This window comes from Daldinia caldariorum, assembly GCF_022478825.1.
Source record: "Daldinia caldariorum strain CBS 122874 unplaced genomic scaffold F4812scaffold_1, whole genome shotgun sequence".
In the NCBI taxonomy this organism is placed as follows: Eukaryota; Fungi; Ascomycota; class Sordariomycetes; order Xylariales; family Hypoxylaceae; genus Daldinia; species Daldinia caldariorum.
Window position 1 is genome coordinate 884,814 of NW_025953037.1, and position 21,364 is coordinate 906,177.

Genomic DNA, 21,364 nt, shown 5'->3' on the forward strand with positions numbered 1-21,364 from the left:
CGGGATGGCGAGACCGCGGACCTACTTCCTATGCGGCTCGGCCTAAAAGGGGGGAGGGGGGCGGACCTGCTTTTAAAGGCGTGTCTAGTCACGATAAGTCTCAGGTAGCCATAAAATGTCAAATAAAAGGCGAATGCGAGGTTAAGGCTGTGGGTCAAGAAAATTTCCTAGTCGAGATGGTTCCTCGCTATCGAGCCTATCGTGAGAAGAGAGTGTGGATTAGGGAGTCTTTTCTACCCAAGTAAGCACTTCTTTCTTGTTTATGAACTAAAATACAGATCTCGATATAATTCCTCTCGAGTTTTAGGGGGTTGTTCCTGCGAGATAGGACCTAGAATAGAAATTCTGTCTACACAGGCTTTCCATGTTCTTCAGCTTTTAGCTATGTGTGACGATATGCTGTCTCACGGCGTATACCCTTCTGAGTTGATCGGTATAGTCGCACCTGTGGACGACCCGTCGGGGCCCGCGGGCTGGCGAGCACGTTGCCATACCTCTGTATAGATCCTGCGAGACAAACAACTTTGGGGTCTAACTCGCGGCCAGCCAGCGCTGACATCCCATCCCACCTAATGCATGTGTCTAGCTGTAGAGTTTGTAGAGTCACAAAGTCGGCTACTACCCGGATTGCGTAGCATCTTCCTGCTTCCCTGAATATAATTCCCGTCGATGTTAGAACGGGAGTGCACTGCCACGAATGTTTGAGATTACGGGCATGTTCCTTACGGCCTTACCTATTAAAAGGTAGGTATTACCTGGTACGGTAGTAGAATATCTAACAAGATTAAGGATGCTTTAGGTTAGGTATTTATACCTACCTCGTAAACCTTTCCCATTTCGAACATGAAGCGTTGGTTTTGACATTTTTGTTATAAGTCTGGTTAGTCTGTATATAATATAGCTTGATGCGATCCACTTGGTTTCTCTACTAGTATGTAGGTCCCTGGTTGAAATGGATATTTCATCACTGAAGGGAAAAGAGAAACAAAAATTAAGCTTCAAATTAGCGTTTGCACTACACATGCATGTACCCTAATCAAGTAATATCCGGCTTGGCATGCATTCCAATTGTATTGTACAATCGGGAAAAGCCCGGTTTAATTTTGGCTCTGGTAGCAATTTAAACTCGGTTCTTCTTCTCCTCTTCTCTTACGTATACGTCATTCATTCGTCAAGACTAACTTGCTTCCAAAAAGTCACCACCAATGGATTACAACCTTTTTTTTTCCACCAGCAAAAAGGAAAAGGGAAAAGGGAAAAGGGAAAAGGAGGACTATTCTTCATAGGAGCATGATCAAGTTTAGCTAAACACAATGCTGTCTTCTTGTTTTGGACTTCGAAAGAAGGACTCTGACCCCGAGCGAGAACCACTGCTCCCTCAATATGAGCAGGACACTCACTTACAGCGGGAGCTGTATCAAAAGCTCCATAGCTATCAGATGATCAAAGCTCTGAGCGAAGGATACATGCCAACTACTGAACAGATCATTGCTAACCTGCGTACTCTACTGGAAAGCGACATATTGAATCCCGAAAATCCAGACCTGTCCCACAGCGGTCGTCGCTTGGTGCGCCTAATAAAGCTATGGCTGCAGCAATTCATCACCCTGCTCCAACATAAAAACGGCAAGGATCAACTTCAAGATATTATCTGGTTCTTCAGAAAAAGCCGAATATCAGTCGATGTGGATGATCTCAGTGCGAGGGCCAAGAAAACCAAAACCAAAGCCGATATTGCTGCTGCGTACCAGAGTGTGCGCACGGTTGGGTCGTTGCTGCTCACGAACCCCGATTTTAGTGCCTTTCTCCACGATCTAAACGTAATCGGCCGCGAGGTCTTGAGGGACTCAGCCTTCGCCTTGAGTAGTGCTGCTAAAGAAGCAGGCAAGCAGTTGGAGCCTTCGCACGAGGAACTGCAGAGCATAGCCGAGTCAACAACTACTACTGACGGTCAGCCGCAGACCGCCCAAGATCTAGAGAATGAATTCGAAGATGCCGGTAAGATTGTTGCGAATCAGAGCGCCGAAGTCGTAACCGCTACCGTCGAAAGTGCCAAAGATAAGCTCTCCGGTGAAGAGGGTCAAGCACTCCTAAAGCGTTTACAGCGTGTGGTCCTCAACCTCCGCAAACGTCAAGACTATACACAGTCCGTGTCAACACTTTCGCTACTCATCAAACGCTACGCTATAGTCTACTCGAGAGCTGCTGAGGAACTACTCGACGTTGCCCAAGATGACGTCCAGGAAAACCGGGAGACCGATCGCGCCCTTTCCAATCTTTGGGAGTTCGTAAAGAGCTTTGGTGATAGGAAGGAGTGGGAAAAGTGCGAGCAGCTTTTGAAGAAGGTGATGAGCCATAAGGATAATGATCCCGAGTTTGAGGATTTGTTACAAGACCTTGGCGATAGCTTACAAAAGCTTCTTCTGGACCCGGAATTCTTAACCAACGTAAACGAGAAACTCCGAGAGTTAAGAAAAAAGAGCAAGTATGTCGGATTGGAAAGTAATCTGAAACTAGATCTCGATAAACTCATAGAACAGCTATCTGTCACGTTCCAGAGTGTGGCAAAAGACGAAGATATCCAGAATCTAAAAACCACCACTCTTCGTATCTTTGATGTTCTTTCTCCTAGCGACTCAACCACAAATACCGAATTAATCCATGACGCCCTGAACGTTTTCATCCCACGACTCATCAGTGCCGTTCAGCATGTGCCCATCCCACGCCTCGAAGTCAGTACACCAACACTTGACCTCTTGCTGGAAAACCTCATTATCGAGCCCGGGAGCACAGTGAACAATACATCGTTCCTCCCGCACAAGTTAAGGATCGAGACATATAACGATGTTGAAATTCGCAAAGCCCGTTTCAGAACTAATGCCAGCATGAAGAATCTTATGCTCATCAAGATAGACGGCCTCTCAGCACGTGCGGACGACGTCGGTTTCTGGCTCCGCCTTCACAGCGGGTTGTTTCGTCTAGCCGACAAGGGTATCGCAAGCTTTGCGCTAGACGAGCGCGGTATCGACATCCATATCGAAGTCGAGATATGTCGCGAGCGCCTAGAACAGATCCTAACGCTGCGCGGCGTGCGGGTAAGGGTGCACAAATTGAACTACAAGATCCACAAGGGCAAGTTGTCTTGGTTTAGCTGGCTCATCAAGCCAATGCTCCGCCCTATCCTTAAGTCGACGTTGGAAGCCAAGCTCGCTAAGTCTATCAGCGATATGCTACACGCTGCGAACCGCGAGCTGCTGTTCGCTCGGGAGCGTCTGCGCGCGACGAGGATCATCGATCCGAAGGATCTGTGGACTTTCATTAAGGCTGTCGCGGCGAGGCTGGTGCCTGAAGAGGATCCTGATCTTAGTACTAGATTAGGTGTGGACCAGCCGGGCCGTGGAGTCTTTAAGGGGGTGTATGCGCCAGGGAGCCTCGTTAAGCTATGGCACGAGGAGGCTTCTCGAGCGGGAGACCGTATTGAGCAGTTTGAGGCGGGTGGTTGGCGGAATGACGTGTTTAATCCGGATGGGCGCAACCTGAGTTAAGCCAGGGCGAAGGTAATTATTTCTTTTGGATTTAGCAGAACGGCGTTGTTAGGGTGGGTTAAGAGTATATGAGGACATTCCTTCACAGGATCACCATTTCGGGATAGTAATTTGGGTTGTATATGACGGATACGGCGGCGTTGAATTGTTTGTTTCGAGAATGTTCACGGAATATCAGCGCAGCAAATTGAACACTTAATATGAAAGCTTTTATTTGAGCCTCTTATTCAATCTATATCTAATATCAAGTATCTTTATCCCAATCTTACGGTGACAGTTCTGCTAACATACCTAATATAACCTCATAACCCCGGCGAACCACGTATGTACCCAGTTTCCCAAACTCGTCAGTTTTATCTACAGGAATCCTAGTAAATCTTTATGCCGCCTGCTGACCAACACCCAACCATCATCCTGAGTATTCATCTGTGCACTTTTAACCTCTACAACTGTACCAGTCTCCTCTCCTGCCTTATCTCTCCCTTTATCCTTATCTCCATCTCCATCCCCATCCTTCCCCTTCCCCGGCTCCGGCTCCGGATACTTCCTCAAATGCTCAACAGCCCAGACGACCTCCTCCGTCAGCGGCGGCGGTATCCTGCCCTCGCCCTTCAGCGTGCTCAGCCCCGCGATGCGGAACAAGCCCTCGAACCACTCGGCCGTCTCCCCATTCTCCCAGTTGATATCGTGGAACCTCCTGCCCTCCCGCCGCGTGACCTCCAGCCTCTCCCGCTCCCAGCGCGCCTGCTCCTCTCCCGACGGGAGCGCCGCGGCGTTCCGCCCCGAGAACACCCGCGCCAGCGCTACCGCCTGGTACTCGAAGCTGCGGAACGTGAGCGCGCGCGGGATCCCCACGATCCCCAGCGTCGGGTGCGCCCGGAAAAACGTGTGCCAGTAGTTCCCCGCGAGCTTGTCCTGGTGGTAATCCCACAGCGGCGTAGCAGACACATTACTACCGTCGTCGTCGTCGTCGCTATTGCCGTTCTCAGCCGCGTTCCAGAACGGAAAAGAAGGCTTGTACCCCGTCGCGTAGATCACGGCGTCTACGTCCTCGAGCCTGGTCCCATCTGCAAACAAGATACTCCCACCACCACCACCACCACTCCTACTACTACTGCCATCATCCCCGTCCGAAGAAGAAGAAGGAACAGCTGGATCGAACTCGCTAATCACAGGCTTCCAGACTATGCCCGGGGGCGGGTGGGGGCCGTCCCAGCGGGACTTGGAGCGGCGGGACTGGAAGACGGGGAGGCGGACGCCGGAGCCCGGGGCGGCGAGCTCGGCCGTCAGGTCGTGGCCGGAGGCGGAGTTGCCGACGACGAGCACGCGCTTCCCCGCGAAGGCGAGCGGCGAGCGGTAGCTCTTGGAGTGCGACACGCGGCCCGGGTAGGCGCGCATGTAGGCTTCGAGGCCCTTGACGGGCGGGGTCTGGGGGGGTTGGGGGGGAGGATGTTAGTCGGTACCTAGGTAGGTAGGAGAGGCCTCTGGGTGAGTGGACTTAAAAACATACGTAGGGAACCGAGTAATGCCCGTTGGCGAGGATCACAGCGTCGAACTCCTCCTCCCACCAGACGTCGACGCGGCGAGCCGGGTCGTACCTCCGGAGGGTCAATTTCCACCTCTCGAGGCCGAGGACGTCTTCCGGATCCGGTCTCAGCTTAGTGACGTCCTCGACGGTAGTGTTCAGGCTGAGCAGCGAGTCTGTCCGGTGCGCCGAGAAGTAGCTCTCGACGTACTGCTTCGGCACGTGGTGCGGCGGGAACGGGCCGTACGCGAACCGCCGGTCGGAGAAGCACATGGCGACGTCGGGGACGTTTGTTCTTGGTTTTTTTGGCGTTAGCAATTTCCAGCCTGTTAGAAAGATTTACTTTAGGCAGGTAGGTAGGTCTGCTTAGCGTAGTTCCTCACGTTAACGAGTTGTAGATGGGCGTCTTTGAGAACCGCTCTTGCTGGTTAGGCGGTGTGGTCTGCGGGAGGTCCTTCGGGATCTCCAGCGGCGGATCGACCTCGGGAGGTAACTTTCCCGGATGCACCTCTAATGCAGGCTCCGGGTCCGAGTCGTAGATCCTGCAAGATGTAAGCGGGTGCGATTATTTTTGGCGACGGGCATAAAGGGGGGGGGCATGAGAGGTACCATGTTCCCCCAGGTGTCTCCCGCCTCTCGAATACCCAAATCCGTTCAAAGTAGTTTTCGGCTTTCAACGCCGCCGCCGAGATAGCCCCTATTATATGTCAGTCGGAGCAGAACATTTATATTAGGTACATTAAAGTGCAGGTGTTTATGCAAGAATCTCAAACATGATAGCTTCACACACCTGCAGCGCCTGCGCCAACAACAGCCACAGACTTGATTCTACGTTTCTCACTCATGTCTTCTTATAAAAAAACATTGTAACTATGAAGCTCGATATCATCTCCAATTGAACCGGATAAGTAATCGCCTTTAGGAGGGGTAGGTATAAGGGATCCGCATTGACCGATTACGAATGGGTATAATATTCGCAATGCTCATCCAGTATGTCGCCATTGTCACGTGAGAAGGTAATACGATTGTTTATAGAACAAGAAGAATATGTCAACATGCTATAATCTGCGACGCGAGAACATAGATAAATGAGTATAGTTAGAATGAAGTCTGTTTGTTTGGTGTCTGTGATCATAATTTTTATAATTTTCATAAGCGTCTAGATTACAGCTAGGCTACCTAGGCCTTTAGATATTGCAAATGGGTTGAGTCAATATGTCAAGCCCGTTACCTACATGAAAATATTCAATCAGTTATCTGATCCCTTAAGGAGGAAGCGCGGTGGGTGAAACCCCGACTACCTACCTGGTATTGTATTTATATCCATCAAGTTCATGATAGTTTACGTCGAACAGTCGTCGGCTCTTGGGTAGGACATATGCGCCTTGTCAGCTCGCAGCACGACAGAAGAGGTAATAACATTGTCTTATTGTTACATTTTGAGTTATTTGTTGAAAATAATCCTTGAGTCGTGCTATTTTGGTAAACAATAAAATTCGAATAGGTACCTAACCTAAGGTACCTGTTTAAGGAGTGTTAACATAGTAATTGCGTATGCCACTTCAGTTACCTTTACACATGCCTACCAGGTAGGTAGAGGTATTTTATGTAGCATAAGAGGACTCACATGTGTTAAGCAAACACTGCGCCAGCCAATCCATTCTATATCTGGGTAAAGTCAAACTAGAGAATTACACAAGGGCGTAATGTTACCATAAGACTAGGTAGAACTTTGTGCAACACGATGTTGATCTTACGTAGAAGCTGGGGTCGAATGACATATCCGCTTACGCACGTAGTTCTCAATTGTCTTGCGTGTAACTGGACGGGCTAAGGCTAGGTACACGCTGTTAGGTTCCTCTTCATAGAGGTAGATAGTAGCTAGGAAGACATTGAACTTGAGGTATTATGATGAAAAATAGTAGCCAGTTGAGGACATAATATATTTAGAGCTATATATCTTGTCAATAATCTGATAGGCTCTTTAAAAGCATTCGACTTCGAATATAGTTCTCATTAGAAGAAAGGTTTTTAAAGAAAAGGTACCTAGGACTTGGACGACAAGCCACATGCTAGTGATAAAACCCCTATTATCTCGGTGAAACAATCCGGTTCGGGTATGATTTATGCTTTGGCGATTTTCTTCATAGGACCTTATGTCATTCGTAATGATCGTGCGTTCTAGATCGACATAAGACAGGCATGGCCAATTAGAATCATCTAGCAACGGCGTACCTTCAGCGCCTATTTTCGTGTATATGTCTCAGATACCTTAACATTGGCAAGGCAGGCTGAACAGGCCTTGTCATGTTTACAACCGCCAAGGAGATTATAAAAAGCCACTCATAATTACTCCCCAACTGGGGTATGCATGAGTGCATGATTAGAGAGGATCGTGGCTTGGAGCCCCGAACCATATGATCAGTACGATTCCATACCAATGGGATTAATTGAAGAAATACTTCAAATACCTAGAATAGGTACCTAAGTGCGTATTGGGCATACATTTCCAAGGCTTCTTTAGCTGTATTATAGCAATTCCTATCTGGCGCGCGCTTTGCACATGTAGGTATCTTCGGTCCCGAACTTAGCCCCATAGAGTCTTTATAGGCTGTTTTTGCTATATAACATGAAAAGGATGTAACTCATATAAGTAAACAATTTGTTACGCTTTCCAGCTTTGATTTTCAATCATATCATAGGTATAGATAATGTCCGTAGGTATACCATGTGCGTTCACAAAGTAACTTTATCGTTTTATATGTCTCAAGTCAATTTGTGAGTACCTAAGTTGATGGTTTTTATACTTACGACCAGCCGCTCTGTGGCCCCTTCATGTACACCGTGTTGGATTTACATAGTAAATAGTTTACGATATGTCAAGTTCCACTGTGTACAACTCTCTGCCCGTTTAGGTACAATGTAAACTAAGAGCCTTCTTCATGACAATGTCGACTTCATACGATAGCTGCGTCAACAAGGCCTACTAGGATGGAGCTGAATAAGTCGAGAAATATAGGTCCCCAACGAGCACCTCGTGGATTCTCCCCGTATAAGTGGGCTAGAGACTTCATATGTCCTTCTAAGATAGAGGTCACCCCCGACGCAGCTTCTCCAAATACAGAAGCCATGTCTTCCCCCTTTGCTCAGGCCATCCAAGCTATCACCAGAGCCCTTGGACCTCTTCCAAAGTATCAGTTCACACCGGGGAACGATGACGTATCTAAGGAGACAGGCCTTCTTCGGGACTTGCAAAACTTAAGTATCGACGACTACAAGACCCTGGAAGATGTCTTGGACGCCACGGTTTCTGGCGAAGAGGATGACAACAAGCTCTTGCAGGAGCGTATCGTAACTCTACTAGCCAAACTACCCCCAAATTCCCGGGAAGGCAAGCAAGCTACCGATGCTTTCATCAACACACTCTGGAACTCGCTTGAGCATCCTCCAGCTCAGATTTCATCTGGTGATACTTGCTACCGTACAGCAGATGGCTCCTACAACAACGCTGGAGTTCCCGCTATGGGAGCCGCCAACACGCGCTACTCGCGGACGACTCCCGCTAAGGTATTTCAGGGACCTAACCTACCAGATCCGGGTCTGATTTACGACAGTCTCATGGCCAGAGATGAAACATCGTTCCGCGAGCATCCGAACAAGATATCCAGTGTGTTGTTTTACCTCGCTACAATCATTACCCATGATATATTCCAGACTGTGAGTTAACAGAGTGCAACAGTTACATGTACCTAAGTCTTGCTTGTTGTGATCCAGTAACTGACTGTTAAGCAAAAGGACTCGCGGGATCCGAATGTCAACCTGACTTCGTCGTATCTCGACCTTTCGCCTTTGTATGGGCGCAATGCTGAAGAGCAAAAGGCAATGCGAACTTTCAAAGACGGGCTACTTAAGTCAGACTGTTTTTCGTCAAGGAATCTCCTCGGATTTCCGCCAGGAGTAGGAGTATTTTTAATTGCAGGTAGTCCTTAGTCCCAATGTGAATAAGTCGTATTAACAGGTATCCTTAGATGTTCAATCGATTTCATAACTATGTTGTAACTCAGCTGGCAGTGTAAGGTCGTACCTAGAAGGAATACACTGAACATTTTATATCGGCTCATGAATGCTAATATTTGTCAGGATTAATGAGAGCGGCCGCTTCACGAGGCCAGCTGCTACGACTACTGAAAGCGGCAATTTGGAGGCCTGGGAAAAATACGACAACGACCTCTTCCAGACAGGACGCCTCATCACATGCGGGCTCTACGTCAACATCATCCTGAAGGACTACGTTCGAACAATACTGAACGTCAACCGCTCTACCTCAACATGGGACCTTGACCCGCGGACGCATGAGAAGAAGAACATATTCAACCGCTCGCCCGCCCCAGAAGCCACAGGCAACCAGGTCTCCGTTGAGTTCAATCTTATATACAGATGGCACAGCGCCCTGTCGGCCCGCGACGAGAAATGGGTAACCGACGACTTGCGCAAGATCCTCGACGGCGCAGACCCCGCCCGGGCAAGCGTCGACGAGGTCCTCCAAGCCTTGGCGAGGTCCCGCCGCGGCATCCCCAACAACCCGGACGAGCGGGATTTCGCCGGCTTGCGGCGCGGCGAGGATGGCACCTTCTCCGACGACGACCTCGTCGACATCCTCGTCGCTTCCGTCGAGGACGTCGCCGGCGCGTTCGGAGCAAACCAAGTCCCCACTGCGTTGAGGGTAATCGAGATCCTGGGGATCGCCCAGGCGCGAGGGTGGCACGTCGCTACGCTCAACGAGTTCCGGCAGCATTTCGGGCTCAAGAAGCACGATACGTTCGAGGACATCAACCCGGACCCCGCGGTCGCGGGGAAGTTGATGTCGCTTTACGACTCTCCTGACGCCGTTGAGTTGTATCCGGGGCGTACGTTATTGTCCCCATCTCTTGCGTTCCTCACCGAAAAATGAGTTATGGCTGGTTGACTTCTCGTAATAGTCGTCGCCGAAAAGCCCAAGCCGCCTATGTCCGGCAGCGGCCTTTGCGTCAACGTCACGACGAGCCGCGCCATCCTCTCTGATGCCGTGGCACTCGTCCGCGGGGACCGCTTCTATACTACCGACTATACGCCCGCGAACTTGACAAATTGGGGGTAAGTACAATATCATTTCACTTTTTTTTCTTCCTTGCGTTTTCTCGTACATAGTAAGTAGGATGTGAAGCTGAGAGAGACGCCTTTTAGTTACAACGAGGCCAACTTCGACTTGAAAGTAGACCAAGGGCAAGTCATGCACAAGCTGATACTCCGCGCGTTTCCATTCCACTTCGCGCGCAACAGTATCCACGCACATTTCCCTTTCGTCGTACCCGAGGAGAATAAGGTCATACACGACGCTCTGGGCACATCTGAATTATATTCGGTAAGAGGAACTTTCCCTTCAACCCCATTGTCCAGCCCTGGCTCCTCATAAGCACATAAGGGCTCTCTATTCTACCCACCTAGGTACCTACCTACCTTAGGTAGTTATATCACACCCCTTTCCAGACATTTAACACTAAAGCCTATCACTGTAGTGGGAGAAGCCGACGAGACAGATAGACCCCGTAGTCATCAAGTCCCACAAAGCCGTCAGCCAGATCCTCAGCAACAGCAAGGACTTCCACGTGCCCTGGGGCGAAGCGATATCCTACCTCGTCAGCCCGCCGGGCAAGACCTTCGCGAAGAGCTTCTGCCTGGCCGGCGACGGCGCCGCCAACCGCCAGAACCGGGACCTCGTCGCCCGGTGTCTCTACCAGCCGCAGGAGTGGGAAGCGGAGATCAAGCACTTCTTCGACCGGACCGCGAGAAATCTGGTCAGGAAGGCCGGCAGGGCGTTACCGCCTAGCCCTCCTGCTACGACGACGACGACGACAAACTCGAAGAAGAAGAAGAACAAGGAATTGGGGACGACGGTAATGGAAAGGGAATTCGAAGTCGATATCGTTCGCGACGTCATCATCCCGCTGAACACGCGCTTCGTGGCGGCGCTCTTCGGCCTGCCGATCAAGACGGCGGAGACGGCGCCGCACGGGGTGTACGCGGAGCACGAGCTGTACGGGCTGCTGTCGGCGATGTTCGCGGCGGTGTTCTTCGACGGCGACCCGGCGAGCTCGTTCAAGCTGCGCACCGTGTCTCGCGAGCTCGCGCTGGGGCTGGAGCAGCTCGTGCGCCTCGAGGCCGAAGCGGACGCCAAGACAAACGGCTGGTTGGCGGGCGTGGCGGCGCGCCTGGGCTTCGCATCCGCTGCCGCGAAGGACAAGTCGGATACGGATACGGATACGACGTCGGGGAGAGATGAGTGGCCTGGGCTGCCGCATTATGGGCGAGAGTTACTTGCTCGAATGATGGAGAAGGGTAAGACGGTTGAGGAGTGTGTTGCGGGGACTGTTATGCCTATTTGGTGAGTTGCGTGTCGTGTCTGAGCTAAACCTAACAGCTGGGAACTACCTTTGGATGAATAGATACCGACTGACTGGACCCTGTAGTGCGGCCGGAGCTACTATCATGTCAGGTCTGCTCTCGCAGTGCCTAGATTACTTTCTAGGAACGGGGAGTGAACACCTCCCTGAACTGCACCGCCTAGCCCGCGAGGACACGCCCGAGGCCGACGACAAGCTGATGCATTAGTACGTTCTTTCCACCCCCTACCCACCCACCCATCCAGATATATAAACACACTAACAAGCCCAGCCTCCTAGAAGGCATCCGCCTCCGCGGCACCGTCGTCCTCGCGCGCACCGTCCCCCCAAACAGCCCCGCGCAACACATCACAGATGACACCCCCTGCCTCCCGTCCCCGTCGTGCCCCACGGGACCCAGCCCAATCCCCAACCCACCTTCTTCGCGCGCCTCCTCCGCCCGAACATACACGCTGGTCCCCGCCCAGCGCGCGATAATCGACCTCGTAACGGCGTCGCACGACGCCGACGCCTTCCCCTCGCCGGAGACCCTGCGTCTCGACCGCCCCGTGTCGTCGTATCTCCCCTGGGGCGCCCACGACCACAAGTGTCTCGGGGAAGGGCTGACGCGGACGGCGCTCGCCGCCGCGTTCAAAGCGTTCCTGGGAGAAATGCCGGGGTTGCGGCGGGCTCCGGGCCCGAGGGGCGAGTGCGGGGGGCGCGAGTTCAAGGAGTGGAGGGGACAGGTTGGGCGGAGGGCTGTGGAGGGAGGGGGCGACGAGTGGACTGGCTTGAGGGTGTATTTGACGCCTGATCAGAGCGCGTATTCGCCTGTGCCGACGAGTATACGGGTGCGTTGGGGTGGGGAGGGGAACTAAGGGGGATGGGTTGGGTTGGGTTGGGTTGATATTGTAAGGGGGGGTGAGCACGGGGACTTGTTACCTGGTACCTAAGGTTAGGTAGCAAGCTGTACGATAAGGGAGGGAATTGTTATCCTGGTTATATGGAAAGTTTGGAAACGGATATGTCCATCATTATCAACGCACATTCCTTCAATATATGCTTCATAATAAAAAGATCCAAGGGCACAGGTTAGGCTAAATGCAGTCAAAGAGTTTAGTTTCAGATACGGGGAGTGACCCCTTAATCGCCATTCATTCAATGTTCATTCATACAGGTAGGTACTTAACTTCAACTCAACTCACCGCAGTCTTGAGTGTACGAGACATTTCACGTTTTAGCATAAACTCAACTGTGCTGGTTGGTTCTAAGGTAGTGAAGAAGACTTTGCAATTTCCTAGTAAATGTTCGAGCTAACGTTGCTCCATAGAGAGATTTCAAAAGCCAATTTTGTTCATGAAAGCAATACACGATATGGGGGGAAGGTAGAGAATTGTCTCGTCTATACTTCCAAATATATTTAATATAACTTCGCGAAATAACTTAAGCGCAAACAGAACAAATTCGAAAACCAAAACATAGGCAAATACGTTGCAATACGAATATAACATGCCATAAAAAGGGGGTATATAATAGAATTGTAACAGCGATGTCTACGGATTACCCTATTACCAAGGGTAGTTCAGGTCAACCCATCATCCCGCAAGTAGAAGAAAAATAGAACAATGCAAAACTCGAAAACGGCTGAAATACCCTAGATGGCACAGAGCCTTACCCATGAGCGGCTACTATGCTATTGGATCCGATACATCGCTCCAATTATTATCATCATAGCTCGTCACCTGGGCCGTCTTTGAGTAGTTGGGAAAAGGAAAGGAAAGTTGGCCGTTGATTTGGCCGGATATCCATTTGAGAAAAACATTCGCATGCGGGTAGCCTTGCCACATAAGCAAATATGTAACCCCCCGCCATTTACACCAACCAACCCCTAAATTGTTTGCCCCTGCGCTGCCGGTCGTACCTAAACCAAAGCGTGCGACTCATGGTATCTCTCAGTGCCCGTTGTTGAGTATCATCTCTAAAACGATTTGCTGGCCTGCAACCTCCGGATGCGCCATGCAAATCTTGACTGTACCGCTCGATCCAAGCCCGTTATCGCCGCTCGGTAACGGACTTGACCCATTTGCGTTAGATGAACCCCCGGTTGGTCCCCGAACGCCATAATCCAGAACTCTCACATCCCTTCCGGCGATGATCTGGCGCAACCGACCGTTCTCGGCATTACGCACCTCGACGTAATCCTCATTGAATAATATCAGGTATTGCCCGTACATTGTGGCACCCCTTGCTTTCTTCTGCTTTCCTGAATACTCCATAATGACGCTACGACTGACATCGCCATACTTGTCTACGTATACGGCACAGTCTTCATATGCTAGGAGGAACTCTTGATCGTTTAGGCGGAACATTCCCAGAGGTCGTTGTTCCTTGATGCGGTAAGCAATGTCGGCAATAGCGGGTTGCTTGACATCAGGAATCGACATAGGAATCTTCTTGTCCAAAGTTAAGAGTTCGAAGCCCCTAGCCGTTGAGACAGCGATGTATGTGTGGAAGATGTTGAGCGAATAACATTCGGTAGGGAAAAAGAACTCATCATAATCTCGGAAACTCTCTGTCACACCCACACCAGCCTTTCGGCACCCGCCAAAGAGGCGGGATTTCTTTTCTGTTGCTTTCTGGAACACGGGCTCGAGCACTTTGAAAGTGGTATGAAGACTTTCCTTTTTCTTGTAGAACACCAGCATCCGGTCCTTCATACGGGCTGTAGCGAAGAACGATACGTCTTTCGCAAGCCTCTGGGGAGACCGCCGGTGGCTATCGTTTGCCGGAACGGGGAAATTAGACGGGGGTGATACCACGTCCAGAGGATATGAAATAAGATTCCTGTCAGATAACACAAGAACAACGGAAAATTCTTCGAGGACGGCGATTTGCGTGACTCGGTTAGCCGTAACCGTCTAAGGAGATAGTTAGTCAACAGTATAAGACGCGAGCCAAGTAGAGACTTTACCTTATTCCAACCCCGTTGATCACTAGCCTCAGATACGCACACGCCAGCGTCTGTTCCAACCGCAACCATGTTTTTACCGAAGGCAGAGAAACCAGTCGCACAATTAACTGATGCTCGAGAGATGGGAGGCGGGCCACGACCGGATCCGTACATTTTTTCAACCTCCCGAATGGCTCTATCAAGGGGAGTTCCACGTATATGCACACCACCGACATACTTGCCGATGGCTGCGATTGGGTCGTAAGCAAAAGCGCTGTCGGCCATCACACGTAACCGGAATGGTTCGGCATTTTGAGCGTGGAGGGCCTTCGCGTGGCGAGTCTTCGCTTCAATAATCCTGTCGCACCAATCCTGTCGAGTCTGAGCCGACGGAGCAAACAAAGTGTATACTTCATGCCCCAAATGCTTCACACGGAAGGGAAAAAGAATTTTTCCTTCGTAATCTCCTGAGCTGCTGGTTCCTAGCCTAGTAACGATTGGGGGGCCGATTGAGGAAGCCGTGACTGTATGATCCAGGCCAGGCCGCTCGGTACCGTTTGATGCTACTTTATTAAGCTTGTTATCAGGGGCCGGATTTGCTGCTCGGGTCAACGGAGCAGTAATCCCTTTTTGCTTGCAGACCGGATCGTCTTGGCTGCTTTCGAGGAATAGCAAAGGCATAGGGATAGGCTAAAGGATATTAGCAAATGCTAATTATACTTAGTGAAACAATACTCACCTCCTTTGACACATCGTATTTCCTGTCTTGCCTACCATCTTTTGATACGACTAGTTTGGCGAGGATCAAGTAATGGTCAAATAGCAAAGCGTGCATGTCTACCCATCGCATACCCTTCGAACCCATCCTCTGAAGATCGCCCTGAAGTATAAGTTCTAGGTGATCCAGATGGAGATCGGCATGAAAGCCTGGTCGAAGAACTAGCATCTGGTCTAGCTCAATCATCGTCACTTTCTTCTGCATCTCGTCCACTTTTGCATCGCATTCGAGGGTCATAGCTTTGACTTCCTCGATGGCCCTCTTAAGATTCGACTTTTCTTCACTCTCTTGCACCATATACTTTAATACCGTCTCTAGGAGGAGTGAATATCTTTGTAGACGCGTAATAGGGTCCTTCAAGTAACTGGTCCAGTCAAGACGTTGTGAACGTGGATGGGCCCGGTTTTCTTCGAGGAACTGTTTGAATAGGAAGTTCTTCTCCGCCTCTTTCTTCACTCGATACCGTGCATAGGGAAAGGCGGAAGCATAATCAACATATGCCGTTTTGGCTTTTCGAACCCATTCTCTGAAGATGTCGCTAAAGCCTACGATCCAAGGACCTTGCTCATTTTGTCGGTACTTCAACTGTGCCAATAAGTGATCCATGTTGACTTGTTGAACAGCGTCGGCCTTGCCAAAAACGTCGTTTACGAATTTCTCAATCTTGTTTTCGGCAATAATCCTTGGCTGAGATTGGAGGAGCCGGTCCCGGTAAAGGACACGAAGAACATCCAGGCGATCCATGTATACTTCCTCTGAAGTAACGATTTCGTGAAGCACATTTTGTCGTGAAATCTCCTTCTTCGACTTGCTTTCTGTACCCTCCTTCGTCATGTTATAGAACGTTACCCAGTCAACTGTCTTGACGCCATTAGACATAAGATCGTCCAAATTGGCCTTCTTAAGCGTTCTGGTACAATGATGCGAGTAGCATCGTGTTTGTACTTCATGTCCTGATGTATCGTTGTCGTATCTGTGGAGCTTCGGCGCGTAACAACCTGAACCAGTCAATTGCCATAACACGCCAGATATAGAACCAGGCCCAAACTTGAGCCATTCTTCCTCAGGGACGAGGATACCGGCTTCCAACATCGAGTCTGTAACCTGGGTACTCAGGGTCTCGGCGTCTGCAACGTTCATCGTAGGGACCTTAAGGCAGAAGAGTCTAACGAGACCATCCTCGAGGGTCTTCCTCTTTAAGTCGGGTTCACCCTCAGCCATCTCGCGAACCCATTTAGCAATACCACTCAAAGCCCACGGCTCCGTGCAAGAACGGACATCGACTACAGTAAATTTTTCTGGCTGGAAATTTCGGCGCCGACCGCTCGGGAGAGTAATTACGTCGTAATTTATCGATGAAGCCGTCCCAGTTTCGTAACCTTCATACGGCAGTCCTTGTTGAGCTGCTAATTGCTGTTGCTGTCTCACGTGTCTCAACCGCGCGTTACGCTCCTCGGTGGCATCAGTCTTCGACCTACCCGGTGGCTGGACGTGTGGGGATGTTTTGTGGCTGGATAGTGATATAGACCTCTCAACTTGAAGTTGCTGCGCATTTTGTCCATACAGGGCATCAGGTCCAGAATAGGGCGGCGAGTCCACACTAAGAGAGTAATTGTGTTGATAGACAGCTTTGGTAGGAGACTGGACAGACAGCATAGAACTGCTGTCCGAGCTAGCAGGAATAGCCGGGAGGGGGCGGTTCGACAGGCCTGGGTGGTAGAACATGTCTGGATAGTCTTCTTTGGGAGCAGATTCGCTATCACTCTGCCTCGAATTGAGGGAAACGCGCTCTTCACCCTCATCGAAGCTCAAGCGGTGTGGAGCAGGTTTTTGGAGGCCACCAGTACCCTCGTAATCCACCTCGGCCTGCTCGAATACTGGATGATTGTTGCTCCCGCGACTCCTCTGGGATGTATGATTACTGCGAGGGGTCGGGAAAGCTTGCATATCTCCTAGGGTCGTTTCGGACGCAGGCGGCGACCCGAGATTGTTGTCATACGTAAGATTTCCTGCGTAACCTCCACCCATAAGGCCCAAGTCCATTCCAGCATAGTCACTATCGCTGCTTGGCTCCTCTTTATGGGTGGGAAGAGTAGGTTGCGAGGGCGTATCCGGTGGGTTAAAATAAGATAATGTCCCGCCTATCGAACTAAATCGACGATCATCCTCTTCTGCTTGTTGCAATGCCCAAGCCCCTGCAGCACCCTCAGGATCACTCTCATCTCCGTCATAGTCTTCATAAACGTATGGGTTGGTTGAGTGATTCCTATTTAAAGTTGACGCATTGGAGGAGTAACGGTTTACCCCAGACGACTCTTCTTGGTTCGCTACCGTGGTGGCGGTTGAATGGTAACTTGCGCTGGACGTAAATCGACGGAGATTTTGTAGGTCACTGTCGGGCAAGGCACCGTTGCGCTGATCGAAAGCCGTAGGTCGACCATGTATCGAACCATTCCTCCTTCCAAGCTCGGCTTCAATGTCCTGCATGATACTATTTTGTGTCATGTATTCCTGCGATAAATCAGGAACGTGTGTGCCATTGGACGGGTATGGCTCTTCGGCATCGTCAACAGGCCGGCTAGGTAAAGGCGCGTTGGTCGGGTGCCGCGCTAAACCAGCTGTTGGTTGTGAATGAGCAGGAGGTGAAGGGAGCGGCGACGCTGCCGAATTTGACCTAGATGTACGATTCAAAAATGAATGGGGATCACTAGGGGAGTAATTTGGGCCTACGGGGATCTGCGAATAAGTCGGATACGGCGTCTGGGAAGATGTGGACGAATCGGATGAATAAAACGTAGCATGTGGACTTGTGTTGTCGTTCGAATAATTTGTATTATAACGTCCCTGCGTTGAATCGTAACCGGTTGTGAGAGTCGGAGCCGCTGTGCTTGTAGCAGAAGGGTATGCCGAACTATAGGGGGTTTGCCCGTAGCCTGCGGAGTAGGTGGTCGGCGGAGTGGATGAGTGTCTCGACTGGGTGGGAGCAGCATATACAGGCTGGGATTGGAAGTAGGGTGACTGGTTCGCCGATGGCGAGCCATAAGATTGATTGCTGTTGCTGCTATTGTTGGTGTGGTTATTAGTATATCCAGCATAGGACGCTTGGCGCTGAGGTACTGTCCCGCCAGAATATGCGGCGGGATTGTATGGAGCGGGTGTGAAGCTATTAGGCGTTGCGCTCGTAGGACTGTAGGGAGCAGGCGTCGCATTTGGTGGAGCCCACCTGTGTGAGGGGTGCGGGAGGTATGGTATCGAAGTAGAATGGGATCGAGCAAAAGCTTGCGGGTTATACGTCGATGGTGTAGGTGGTGATTGAGGCTGGTACTGGTGCTGGTATCCGGCCATAGCGACGTTCGAATTGCCATAATTGTTGGACCTGTTAGAATCGGATGGGCTGGCTAGGAACAGCTCGTCGCGGCTAGGGAGTCCTGCCACATTCGTATTCAAGGTCGGCTGGTAATTTGGTCGAGTTCCGGGAGAAGTAAATCCAGCAGAGTCATCGCCGTTGTTGAAGCTTGTCCGTCTGTTCGGATAAGACAACGGGTCTTGCGAAGACTGGTTCGCGACGGGATACTGCACAGGAGGGATATGGCCATATCGGCGCTGGTCGTTGTCTCGAAAGGACATGTTGAGTTGCGGCAACTAGGTTGTTGCGCAACGGCCGACCGTAAAGTGGAGATATTGGGTATCAATGAATGGACTGATGGGATGCTGTCGCATGGATAAGCATCGGCAGACTAGAACTCTATATTGTTTAGAATTAGACAATTCGCATCCATAGAGGCCCCGGTTTCAGCGAAAGCTCACAATAAAGTTCGTCTTCGGGGAATTTAAAAGATACTAGGTTAGACGATGCACCAAGTGTAGTTTTCTTCTTTTTTTTTTTTCACTTTATTTTATCACTAAATAAAGTGAGGGTAACCGTCTAAGTTAATCTAGTAAAATGGGGTATAAGACAAAATAGGTAGATCGAAGAAGGGTCGGGAAGTTTAATCGTCAAGCCGTTGATCGTTGGTGTCGTAAATAAAACCTTTACTATGTGGGATTAAGGCGTAATAGTGCGTGGAAGCCGGAATCAACGTTAAAAGCCCGGTGGTGGATATAAGAAATGGAACTGTAATAATTAATGATACAGGCTAAGCAAGACTTGGAGTCGTAGTCGTAGTTGTAGATTTAATAGTTGAAGTAGGAGTTGTAGTGACAAGGAAAGGTTTGCAAAGCCAGAAACCAGTCAAGACGACCATGACCGTTGCCATTCTACGCGCGAATGTACCTAAGGGAATGAAATGAATGAAATGAATGAAATGTTGTTTGATGGAAGAATATTTGGGGTTACCTGAGAAGTGGGCTGGGCTGAATTGATGTGTGATGGGGGCCGTTCTCCAGCTGTTCACTTTCTTTTTTTTTTTTTTTTTCAAGGGTCGGTAAGAGCGTGGTCCGGTGGTGGACCCGTGAAAATCTACGGTACCGTACCTATGCGGCAACCTTAAAACTGTCGGTCCCCTCTCTGGAGTCAGGTATGGTACCCGTACTCCTCCTCCACAAACATTGGACCCGCCTACCGCAATCACAACCAAGCCACAACCTCTTATGTTGTAACATCTAAGCATCGAGGCTTTTAAGAGGGCTGTGCAACACCACTTACTATGTAGAAAATATGTACATAGTAATTTTCATTGTTATACTCCATTGTTATACCTGGTAAAATATTTAATATCTTCTGTAATATAATAGGCTATATCCAGCGAGAAAGAACGACTCGAGAAATTACCTACGCCGAAAACGCTATCCGATACGTACCTCCTAGGTACAATATCTACGTGCATATAGGTATAGGTACTTATACCTAGTCCATTAGCCGACAAAGGGTAAAGCATCAAACACCCAAACACCCTAAGGACATAAAGAGGTACCTAACCTAACCTAGACTTTTCATATACCCTGTCACAGTGTGTTCCTTTTCTCGGATATCCAATCCTCCAGAACACCAATTGAAGTTTGGTTTCCAGAGGCGTACGTACCTAGCCTATGTACGCTACATAACTACTTTAACTTTCTTATCCCAATGGAAGCTTATCGAATGTATTTATTCAATACCTATGGATCTAGGTATTAATCAATTTTATATTTGCGACTAACCTGCTTCTATTCAACTCCGACTCGAAAAGATGTGGAAAATAATTATAGTCGACAGTTAGAGATAAACCCCACAATCTCCCCACGTGTAAAATATATTACCTATGACTTTTAATTAGTGCACACTTTAAGAAAGCAAAGCACTGTGTCGACCCAAATGTCAACTATTGGCGTTTCGGCAAATGACCAATCACTCTATCCATGTGGTTAGAGAGTAAGATCAGCGCTTCGCTTCGGATACAAATTCACTACAAATTCGGTAGACATTTCTATATACTCCCGGGGTCCTGAGTTGCAATGAGGTATACTTCAGACATGTTGCCAAGTGCCCTCGCTCCTCGGGTGAATCGTCAACTACAGTATCATCAAGCCAATTCCGAAAGAGTCGGTAAACAATCCAAGACCCTGTCTCCCCTAAAGTAAGTCACAAATTTACTGTCTCAACATATTCATTATCTATTATCAGTGAATATTATATATTAGATTTCTCGGTTCGCCGGTCAAAAATGTGTAACACTAATAAGTTAACTACCTGAGACAGTCGTCTTCGCGCATTAGCTTCCTCGCTGAGGCCAAACCGTACGTACGGGCACTGCGATATCCGCATGGGCTTAGTACCTATTGTACTATGCGGTTAGTTGTAACGGGCAGCACTTCCAGTGGTACGCTGCCACGTCTTCCGTGCCGTATCGCATTCATCCTCTGCCAAGCTCCCCTTCTAGTTTCCCTACAAGACACGAGAGGATGAAGAGCAGCAATAGCCTCCACTTGCGTACCTATGGAACATATATGTACTTAGGATAGGTAGGCATGTGAAATGAAATGGTACATCTTATAACCAACTCTCGGAACTGCGATATCTGGTCATAGGGCTGAAACCAGCGATCTAAATTTATCGAACTTGTGACGACCGGAATCAACCGATGTCCAAGTAGCCCACATTATGTCGCATATCCCTTAGGTTAAGTTTAAAAGGTTGGTTTGGACCTCGCCGTTCTTAAAAAACCTAGA

The 21,364-nt window shown here is 49.6% G+C and overlaps 4 protein-coding genes across 4 annotated transcripts; 2 read left to right on the forward strand and 2 right to left on the reverse strand.

The window, feature by feature from the left end:
- Positions 1–1,169: 1,169 nt before the first annotated feature.
- On the forward strand, positions 1,170–3,782 carry F4812DRAFT_408587 (uncharacterized protein). Its single transcript, XM_047932373.1, has one exon. The coding sequence runs from the start codon at positions 1,314–1,316 to the stop codon at positions 3,543–3,545; it is 2,232 nt and encodes a 743-aa protein (XP_047794667.1). The 5' UTR covers positions 1,170–1,313; the 3' UTR covers positions 3,546–3,782.
- Positions 3,783–5,976, reverse strand: F4812DRAFT_408588 (FAD/NAD(P)-binding domain-containing protein). The gene is made up of 5 exons (XM_047932374.1): positions 5,861–5,976; positions 5,680–5,767; positions 5,454–5,612; positions 5,056–5,365; positions 3,783–4,973 (listed from the first exon to the last, which is right to left on the reverse strand). The coding sequence occupies exons 1-5, from the start codon at positions 5,913–5,915 to the stop codon at positions 3,903–3,905; spliced, it is 1,683 nt and encodes a 560-aa protein (XP_047794668.1). The 5' UTR covers positions 5,916–5,976; the 3' UTR covers positions 3,783–3,902.
- Positions 5,977–8,199: 2,223 nt separating this feature from the next.
- F4812DRAFT_448970 (linoleate diol synthase precursor) lies at positions 8,200–12,367 on the forward strand (the record flags this gene model as incomplete). Its single annotated transcript, XM_047935920.1, has 9 exons — positions 8,200–8,787; positions 8,866–9,033; positions 9,099–9,142; positions 9,211–9,977; positions 10,050–10,203; positions 10,294–10,471; positions 10,626–11,491; positions 11,577–11,717; positions 11,782–12,367. 9 exons carry the CDS (start codon positions 8,200–8,202, stop codon positions 12,365–12,367), a joined length of 3,492 nt encoding a protein of 1,163 aa, XP_047794669.1.
- Positions 12,368–13,441: 1,074 nt separating this feature from the next.
- Positions 13,442–18,844, reverse strand: F4812DRAFT_454173 (CNH domain-containing protein; the record flags this gene model as incomplete). The annotated part of the gene is made up of 3 exons (XM_047936592.1): positions 13,442–14,407; positions 14,461–15,129; positions 15,179–18,844. The coding sequence occupies 3 exons, from the start codon at positions 18,842–18,844 to the stop codon at positions 13,442–13,444; spliced, it is 5,301 nt and encodes a 1,766-aa protein (XP_047794670.1).
- Between the last annotated feature and the right edge of the window lie 2,520 nt (positions 18,845–21,364).